This window comes from Heloderma suspectum, chromosome 6 (genome assembly GCF_057233095.1).
Source record: "Heloderma suspectum isolate Gila_16-S chromosome 6, 16-S_ref, whole genome shotgun sequence".
Classification (NCBI taxonomy): Eukaryota; Metazoa; Chordata; class Lepidosauria; order Squamata; family Helodermatidae; genus Heloderma; species Heloderma suspectum.
Genome location: NC_139463.1, coordinates 43247341 through 43257586, shown reverse-complemented (window position 1 = coordinate 43257586; position 10246 = coordinate 43247341). Strand labels below are relative to the sequence as shown.

The 10246-nt window shown below is 49.0% G+C and overlaps 1 protein-coding gene across 3 annotated transcripts in view; it reads right to left on the bottom strand.

Annotated features, from left to right (window-relative positions):
• Nucleotides 1-1317: 1317 nt before the first annotated feature.
• Nucleotides 1318-10246, bottom strand: part of AP3M2 (adaptor related protein complex 3 subunit mu 2) — a 47713-nt gene continuing 38784 nt past the window's right edge. For all 3 annotated transcript variants that reach the window (XM_084804080.1, XM_084804081.1, XM_084804078.1), the window contains exons 6-9: nucleotides 10087-10220; nucleotides 8624-8831; nucleotides 4546-4690; nucleotides 1318-3824 (exon numbers count right to left, since the gene is read on the bottom strand). In XM_084804080.1, the coding sequence (XP_084660206.1) occupies nucleotides 3724-3824; nucleotides 4546-4690; nucleotides 8624-8831; nucleotides 10087-10220 (588 nt within the window). In that variant the 3' untranslated portion in view covers nucleotides 1318-3723. The remainder of the gene's footprint in view (nucleotides 3825-4545; nucleotides 4691-8623; nucleotides 8832-10086; nucleotides 10221-10246) is intronic.

Sequence of the window (10246 nt, the reverse complement as noted above, 5' to 3'; positions counted from 1 at the left end):
AGGGGTGTTCTCTGTTGTGGTATGGTGTCCCCAGGAAGGCTCACTTGACACCAAGTCCAACCTTCAGCACCAAGTGACAACCTTTCTATCTCCCAGGGCCTTTTAGTGCAAATCTTTAGATGTCTTTATGCTGGAATTCACTTGGTTTCATTGAGATTATGGCAGTACTGCAGTTTTAAAGTTATTAATGATTGTTACTTTAGTTTTTATGCTTTCAAATTGAATCAAACTGTCACAGAGCACAATCCCCTTTGCATGCAAATGAGAATCACATATAGAAACGGGCTGCAGAGCCAAACCTCTGTCCCCACCTCCGATGTCTGCGTATCTGGAGATGTATCTTTATTGAGTCAGAGGTGCGCCTCAAGGCAAGGAAGGGTGAGAAGCCACCCGCAGCTCCACAGCAGGGGTGTTGAAACTCTTTCAGCTAGAGGGCCAAATTCCATTTTGGAGAAGCCCTTGGGGACTGCGTTCCAGTGTTGGTCATTGCCAAAGGCAAAAGGGGGCAGGGCAAAAATACAAAAACAAAGAACAAAAAACCAGCTGATTTTAGCATCATGCTCTTATGACCAGTAGCCAAGCCTCAGGAGAGGCATTTCAACCTTTTAGAATGGGGAAAAAAGTGCAAAAGCCAGGGAAGCACCAACTGATTGGCCGTCAGGGGTAAAGGGCGTGAGCATCTTGGGAACCCCAAAGGGCCAGATTAGGGCCCCAGGTGGGCCAGATTTGGCCCACGGGTCTGAAGTTCAACACCCCTGGTCACTGGGGAAAGAAGCTAACCTGCTTTGGCAGGCCAACATGCAAATGCACCCCTTAACATGATACACTTTGGGCTCGTCCAGGCAGTGGCTTTCGGTGTGCCCAACTGGGAACTGCGGTACGTAGTCAGGAGCATGAAAAACATTCTGGGCAAAGGGAGGTTACTTTACTCCTACACTTGCTGTGGAAAATGCAGGGAATTCAACAGGATGAGCTTACCTGATAAGCAGCTGCTGCTGTCTGTCCTTGTCCAGCCAAGGGCTCCAAGACCACTTAACTGACTCTGCTCCTGTAAGGTTTCATCCCAAATGCTCATGACACAGAGCTATAGGCAAGACAGCTCATGGACCAGCATTTTATCCTGATCACAGCAAGTATCTCCTGGCGAACTGTGATCTCTGGATAAGCAGCCCCTATGGAAACCACACCAGAGGCCCCTGGTCTCCCGAATGGCAGGCTCCCATTCCTACTAGTAGCACTGAAAGTGTGAGGACTTGCTGCTCCACCTGGTGGGTCCTTCCTTCCATCCCAAGACTTCATCGATGGTGCTCTCCATTAGATCCCAAACACCAAGAGGATAAAAGTGATTTTATTGATCTCCTGACAGACGTAATAACGCACTGTATATACATACACATTCCACCCAGGCCATGCAGCAACTGCACTGATATTTTCACCAACTGCGTAGGAAGGCACCATTCTACCAAATGGGGGACTTCCTCGGAGTCACAAAAGGCAGGTAGCATCAAGGGGTGATCAGCCTGTGGCCCTCCAGATGTTGTTGGGACTACAACTATCTTCAGCACTGGCCACTGGGCATGCTGGCTGAGGCTAACGAGAGTTGAAAACCAGCAACAGCTGGAGGGCCATAGGTTGCCACCCCTGCTCTGAAGCAAAGCTGTCATTATCTCAACTCAAGGATGTTCTCTAACCCCGTGACACAGTAAAGTTAGGAGGCACCATTAATCTTTCAGGTTCATTAGGGTGAAGACAGATGTAACAGTATAGGTTTGGTGGAGGCGATTTGAATGCACCTCTGCTGTCCTGAAAAACATATGTATGTTTTACCCTCATGGAGAAAAGCTCTGAGATAAGGTTTTGCAAGCTTCTAGGAAAAAACAGATGCGATCAGTGCCTACTGGCCAACAGCCGTGATATCTCTGAGGTACTTCCCTCTCCATCCCCAGAGCAGTTTTTAAAGTGTTTGTGGCATTTTGTTTTGTAACTATGGACAACTGTATTTTCAGATACAGTTATATATATATATTTGCCTAAGGCACCCAAGGAGCCCCGACAAAACTAATCCAGTGTTTGACTTGTAAGACGCACATGCAAATTGTAAAGGTGAACAACTTGGCACGATCGCTGTTAAGAATGTTGTGACTATCTTCACCATTGTAGTCTGATCCTAAGCATGTTTTACTCAAAACTAAGTCCCACTGTGTTCAAACGGGGCTTACTCCCAAGAAAGTGTACACAAGACTGCAGCCGTGGTCTCTTGCCTTGGTTCTGAAAGAATACTATTAGCCTCAAAGCGGGGAAGGGTCCTACCGCTTAAAAAAACTCCACTGCTACAAGAAGATGTGCCTCATTGTGTTCTCCTCTATGCACTCACCCAGCACTAGGAATCGAGGCGAGAACATGTCCTCTGCACGGGTGCGCCACGCGGGCTGCTTTTCACCCACCACAGTCCTGCAAAAGGGATCCGATCGACACTACCATTTCTTTACCAGGTGGCTGAGTGGCAAAGTCACCATACACAGATCGTTTGGACACAGCAACCAGGATTGTGGATTCTCCAACATGGCTTTCGGGGTCCCAGCTTCATTCCCTGTTTTCAAAGTTTTCAGCCACACTGTCGGAGCATTCCAGAGGCAGGTCACCTTGCCAAATAAGCCAGCTTGGCTTTGCGATGCTTGAGAAAACAAAACACAAGCATGCAACCCAGTGCAAGCTCAGATTAAAATGTACACACACACACACACACACAGCTACAACCTTCTTGTATAGAAGCAAGGTGTGTAAGAGTGGTCAGTGCAACACACAAGTACATGCAGGAGGAGCTGCATCACAGGAACAAAGGCACCCCAGCCCTAAAAGCCCAAACTCTTGCCATTCTGTTCCCTTATCCAGACATCACTTCCTAGAAACATTAAATACACAATTGTACACAGCCTCCCCCCCACCCCCCCTGCCCCAAATAAATTTAGGCAGACAAGAGTTTTTGCAGGTTTTCAAAGCATCCCCCCCCCCCCCGCTCCAAAACCATTGCAAAACCTGTTTACCAGAGACAACGGCTGGGCCAAGCATATTCAGAATGGGAGAAATCGCCTCTTTCATAGCACCTTCAACTCTCCAAAGTATCTACCATCTCTTTCTAGCCTTTTCCCCAGCCAATACATTTAAATGGGGGCAGGACAGAATGAATATGGATGTGAGGGTAACACCCCTCCAATCCCCTTCAGCAGCTCTTAGCAAGGACGTGCAGGGGTGGGCAGCTCCCGTCAGGCCCTCTTTGCAACAGACAAGGAGAGTCCTGTGTGCCAAGTATGAAGACTATTCAGGACTAAATCGCTCAGCCTCCCCTCATCACACTCCCCTGACATCTCCTCCTCCTGATGCCTTCCCCCGATCCATGGCAAGGCTTTTGGAGCTCCAGCCAGCAAAGAAACAAGCAAACGCATGCTGCAAGAGGCAGCAGGGCGCAGCATTTATATTCAGCAAAAAAGTAGCTGGCAAGCCTGGAGGGAGGTCACCGCTTCTCCCGTCTGTTCTCCTGTCCCACCTGGGAGCTTAAAAATTTAACGGAGGCAGGGATGCCAGGTTTGCCTGGCTCAGGAAAAAGACACCTGCCCTGAACAAAACCAGGTGGCCATAGCAAGGGGCAGCCCTGGAGGAAGATGGGAGCAGAGGCGGAGTAGGAAGCGAGGGCGCAGTCGAGTCTTCTTTCGGGCAGAGGCCCTCTTAGGTCCGGACTTGGAACTTCCCAGCCTTGGTCATGTACTTGATCCCTTTGAAAGGTTTGTACTTCTCTCCATACATGTCGAGGCGGTTCACTTTCAAACCTAGAAGAGCAGAAAAAGCAAGGAGAGAGGCTGGAGGTCAGCAATGGTGAGAGGCACAGGGCACTGTAAGTGGCACATGGGCCCTGAGGTACTGGGGAGGGCAGAGTCCAGGCTGCCACAGCCAATCAAGCAACTCTGTGCAGATTTGCTTCATCTCCATAAAGCTTAATTTTGGTTCAGCTAGTGGCGGGATACAGCAAAGAGCTCTACGGGGCCCATGGATTTCTTGCTGCTGACCCCTGCACATCTCACTCACCCCCTCATCTCCTCCCACATGTTCCCCCACAGCACATGATCACTGAGCACCTTGCTCAAGCGCCCCCATACTTGAAAGAGCAGGCAAGTCGCTAAGAAGAGTAGGGCTTTCTTGATGGCAGCAGCCACATTCTAAAATGCATTCCCCAGGAAGGTTCAGCTAGCTTTGTTTATGGGTCTCTTTTTAGAACATGGATGAAGGTGTTTTTATTCATTCACTGCATTTACAAAAATATTCATACTCTGCCTTTCTGCCCCACAAATTGGGGCACCCAGCGCCGCTCATGACAATACTTTAAACAAAATAAAGGGCAGCTTTCTGAACTGAAAGCCGGTTGTTAATGGCCTTGGGAGGTGATTGGGATGAGCTGGTGCCTGGTTTGCCTTATCCCACTTTGGGTGAGAGAGCACTGGGAAAGTACATCAGCAAAAAAAAATACAGTCACTGAATTCACAGCCCACGAACCAGAAATGGCCAGCTGCTGGATTTTGAATTGGAGGTTGATGGTGGGGTTCTCATCCGGTTTGGAGGCTCCTGCCTGGAGGCTCATCGTCCCCTTCAAACTTGGGAGCTTTTGGGGGTTGATTTTTCCCACATCCCAAGACAGCAACTTTGTGGGTGGGGGGCAGGGAGAGAGAAAGAGAAGAAACAAGACAGGTCAGAAGAATAAACAGGATGCTGTGCAAGGGGCAAGAACAAACCCAACCCAGTCTGATGCAGCAAAAAGTCTGGGGCTTGGAGAAGTTGATTAATTAATTGATTAATTAATTCTGTATACTGCCCAACTGGCAGATGCGCTTAGGTTGGTTTAAAATAATTGAAACCCTGCCCGCCCAAACCCAATCCACCAAATCGATAAATACAACAGTGAAACTATCAAAATAGTAAAAATTTTACAAATATTAAAGAGCCAACTTAATAGTCAGAGCACTGGTGTCAGGCTTCCCCCTATGACCTGGACCCCCCGAGGAACTCCTTATGGATCTCTTGCCTCCTTAAGAGTCCCACCTTCCTTCTTTTGAACTTCCCCTTCCTAATAATGTGGGGTTTAGGCTGTGGACGTGGGGTGATTGGGACTCCAGACACAACATTTTACTGGTAAATTAAAGCAAGCAAATCTCAACTAAAGGTATTTACACAAAAGAGCTGAGTGATACAAAAGGCAGTAAGAGAAAATAAAAGTTGCAAAATGCAAGTTCCTTTACCCTAGCTGCACATGGACTCCTCTAGGCTGCTTCTTCCTGCTCTGGTCTTCTAACTTTGCTCTCACTGGCTCTCTTACTCTCTTTATATACCCTCCTCCCCGCAAATTGAAAGTACTGTTTCAAACCTGAAGAAATAAAACTTAACTGGGGAAATGAAACTGAAACTTAACCAGAGAAACGAAAGTACTCCTCTCAGGGATAACCTCTCCCAACAAAAAACCTAGGCCTCTAAGCCTGACCTTTTTTTTGTTTCTGTAGGCCTCAAACCTTCACAACCAGATTAGAAATTAAATGCCTGCTGGAAGAGGAAGATCTTAATCAGGCATCTAAATGTATACAGTGAAGATGACAGGAGGATTTCCTTGGGAAGGGCATTCGATAGACAGGGAGCTACTACAGAGAAGGTTTTTTCTCTGGTAGCCACCCATTACACCATTGTGGGTGGCAGCACCAGAGAAGAACCTCCGAAGATGATCTTAACAATCGAGCAGGAACATATGGGAGAACTTGGGCTTTGTGATGATAAAGCACAGGTAAGAGGGTTCTCAGACTGGGCCTATATCTTGAGCTGCTCAGAGAAAGCTGCAGCTACTGCACTGCAAGGGTGAGGGGAGGAGAGGATGGGGGAAGACCTGGCACCTACTGTCTTGCTGTCTGGTTCTCACGATGGCTCCCCTGCAGCCCCAAATGGAGAGAAGGAGGTTGGCTATCCCCTGCCTTTGCCTCCTTGCTGGCTCTCCGAAACAAGATTAACATCCCCATCCAGATCGGCAGACCTGCCAACCTGCAAAACGTCAACTTTATCTGGATTAAGTTGCAGCTTGTTCTCCCTCATCCATCTCAAAGCCACATCCAGGCACCTGCTCAAGACTACCACAGCCTTCATGGGATTTGTAGGTGGGAAAGAGAAGTAGAGCTGTGTCTTATCAGCATATTGCTGGAAATGCAGCCCAAACCTGTGGGTGACTCCTCCCAGTAGCTTCATATAGATGTTGACGAGCACGGGGATGATGGAACCCCAAGGCACCCCAGAAGGCAGAGGGCATGGGGCAAAAGAGAACTCACCAACCCGGCCTCCTGGGAGAGACCATCCAAAGTGCTTGTAACGCTACACCTCTAAAGCCCAGCGCAGATATGCAGGGCAGGAGGATACCATGGTCAATAGTCTCAAAAGCTGCTAGGAGGTCCAGCAGGACAAAGAGGGTTACACTCCCACCATCCAGTTCCTGATGCAAGTAAAACCTCCACCTTAAGTGCTATTTTAGTGGAAAGGTGGGATTTCATAAATAAATAAGGTCATTCACCAAGGTAGCCAAGGCTGTTTCTGTCCCACAACAAGACAGGAACCTGGATTGGAATGGACCCGAATAATCAGTTTCCTCCAAATCCACCTGAAGCTGAGAGGCTAACACCCTCTCAAACACCTCTGTGAGCTTGGGCAGGGAAACTATTGAGCAGCAGAGTGCCCAGTACACCAGCAGAACCCCCCCCTCCTATCTCAAAAGTCCCAACACTAAGTAAAGGCACTAAACTGGCAGACTGTGGGATGGGGTACCTGAGCAGGGGATGGAACCTTTGTAGACCAAGGCTATCCCACCCCCACCCTCTTTCCAATGCTCCAGTTGTGACTGGTGCTGCACTTGACAGCCAGGTGGGAGCATCTGGGAGAGAACTCCCCACCCCCACCATCCTTTAACTAGCGCTCAGTTATACAGGTGAGTTCGGCATTCTCCTCCTGGATGAGGTCACTGATGGCAAATGACTTCCTCTTGACCAACCTGGCATTTAATAACAGCACCATCAGACCTATTATTACTAAGGCTGGAGGGCAGACTGGAAGGAGAGATAAGCGTGCAAATGTCTAACTCTCAAAATATTGCAGTGTGAATCCTAGGAAAATGCAACTGAAGAGCATTTAATTAATTAAAAGGTGGGATCCTAATTGAAATTGATGAGGCTATGTTCAGGGCAACACCATTTTATTTTTAGGCTATTTTAGTTCCAGTGGTTTATGAGCTTACTTTGATTCCAGTGCATTACTGCACTATTTAGAGAACGAAAATGAGTTGTTTTTTTTAATGGCCTTTCCTTTCAGCAACGAGTGACAGATTCTATTTATGAAATTATAAGCTCTCTCCACCTTTGTGTTCTGGCAATATGTAAAATTTATTTCAGTTTGCAGCCCAATCTTCTGCATGCTCTTCAGAAGTACGTCCCTGCTGTATTTGGGGGGGGGGGGGGCCTTTATGGAACAGGGTCTTCTCAGTAGTGGCATCCTCCTTATGGAACTCATTGCGGGCTCCCTTGAAGTCTTTTGTAGGCCAAGACAGTTTAGACAGCCCTTTAGTTTATTTATTTATTTATTGCATTTATACCCCGCCCTTTTTCCTCTTGCAAGGAACCCAAGGCGGCTTACATTAATCTCCTCCTCTCCATTTTATCCTCACAACAACCCTGTGAGGTGGGTTGGGCTGAGAGTCTGTGACTGGCCCAAAGTCACCCAGTGAGCTTCCATGGCTGAGTGGGGACTAGAACCCGGATCTCCCAGCTCCTAGTCCAACACGCTTGCCACTACACCACTGTTTCCGATAGATGGAGCAAGCCAGGGGTAGGCAACATAGTGCGCTACCCCTCCCTCATTTTTAATTAATATGCTGTCTTACCAACAGCTGGGATCGCTGTAAAAGAGGTTTCTGTTGGTGCTGGAAAGTGTGGCTTCAAAGGAGTGGTTTAGTGTGCTGGGGCTCAGAACCCACCTCTACCTTGGTCTTTTGGGCAGGTTACTTCCCCTTTGCCATGGCTCCCATGGCAATCATTTTGTGGTGGTGCCCTGGAGAGCTTCTCAAATAGCCAAGTGTGCCCATGGCCCAAAAAGGTTGGCTGCCTCTGGCATAAGCCACCTCAGGGGCCCTTGTAATGCTGGTAGATAAAATATAAATAAACAGCACTTGCAACCAGCAGAGTTTCATTGTCCCAGAACAAGAGCAGGATCTGATTTTGTATCAGGGACTCCAGGAGAGCCAAGAAAAGACTACAGTCGACAGACAGCCCTCAGTTTTGGTTCTCCCTTGAAAGCTTCCATTTGGGGGGCCAAGGCCATGACACAGATGGGTGGGACCTACCATTATTTGCCTGTCATCACTGCTTTTCACCGTAAACAGTGAAAACCAGTCTAATGACTCTGCTTTGAAATTATGTTTCATGAAGCACCAGCATCATGGCTTAAGGAATTCTCTCTTCATCTCATCCCAGAAGATGAACGGGGGGTGGGGCACAAGGGAACCAAGTGAAACAACCCAAGAATCAGACTTCTCTGCCCTGTCCCCCCCGCCTCTCACCTTTGTGACAGGATCAAATGTGTGTGTCCCCTGAGAAGGCGTGAGGGTCATGTTTAGGACGCCTTTTGGCATCTGGCTGGTAACGGTCACCCCCTCCACAGTCTTCCCCATGGTCTGTTTGGGCCCCACCGTGATCTCGAAGCGGCCCAGTGAGCTGCTGTCCCGGAAGCTGATGTTGTGTTTCACGTAGACAGGGATGGCCACCAAGCTGGAACAGAGGAGAAGTCACTGCAGTGGCCGAGGGGCGCATCCCCACTGTCCTGTGCCTGTTTCACATGCCAGCGGTACACAGATGTGCAACACCGGGTTAGCAATTCCCTATCCTTAGCAAAGAGGCTCTCTCACTTTAGGGGTGTGGCAAGAAGCGAAGAACCCTGAACATCAGCCTGCCCTAAGCTGACACCCTCCAGATGTGCAGAACTGCAGCTCCCATGATCACCATAAGAACCTTGGGTCCAGGCACCAAATCTGGCCTGGGGTCCCCACCTTCCGCTGGCCTCATCCCCTTTCTTCTGACCACAGATCATTTCGTGGTCTTCCAGTTTTGTGTAGTTTTCCTATCTTTCTATAAGGCTGAAATGCCTCTCCGAAGGCTCAGTTACTGGCAGTAGGAGTTTGTCTGAAGTGGAAATATGCTGGTATTTCCAGTACTCTGGTCCCACCCCTTCTCACTTTGGCCCTACCCACCCCTGGAATTTGGCCCCTGAGAGTTTCTCCAAAATGGAATAGGCTGGAAGAGGTTTGACACCCTTGCGACAGGGGGTCAGCGATATCATGTTATGTACATGTCTTAAGGCCAAGGTTGGATTCATGCCCCAATCCAGAGATCCTTGGATTTCTTGCAGCCGCAGGCAGCAAATGTGAACATGTACATCAGGGGTGGGGTACATGTAGCTCTCCAGATGTTATTGGACTGCAACTCCAATCATCCCTCACCATTGGCCATGCTGGCTGAAGCTGATGGAAGATGCAGTTCACCAACATCTGAAGGGCCACACGCTCCCCAGCCTGGATGCACATGATGCTCCTTGCGCTGAAGTGGAGAGCAGATGCTGGGGGGGAGGGAGCAGAAGCCAGAGGAATTCAGAAGGCAGGGTTGCAGTCCAAGGTTTTTGGGGTTCCTTGAGCAAGGCACCCCTTGACCTGGAGAGGTGGGTTGTGCAAACCGAAAGTTCTCTCACGCTGCCTCTGACCGTCTTGGTTCTCCCCGCAAAGTGGGACTGGCGAAGCTGCTGGGATTGGTGGGCCTTTGGCCAGTCATCAGCAGATGCAAGACCAGGCCAAGTGTGAGAAACTAGTTCTCGTTCTCCTAAGGGAGTACACAAAAAGAACAGAAACTGAAAGCAGGCTGGCTGCTTGCACTGGGCTGTAGCCAGAATGCCAAAGAGCAGATCCCCTTTTTAAACCTAGTTTTTTGGATATGGGAAAAGATCCAAGCCATCACTCCCAGGCCCAGCCCTTACTTCTGAGCACTGACGTGATAGGACAGCAGGCGGAAGTTCCCATCTGGAGGGATGAAGGACAGGATACGTTCCGATTCCCAGCGCTTGAAACGCACGCAGGGGTGGAAGCTGACATCATCCAGTAACCTGGGGTTCTGAAAGAAGCAGGAGAAAGACATGG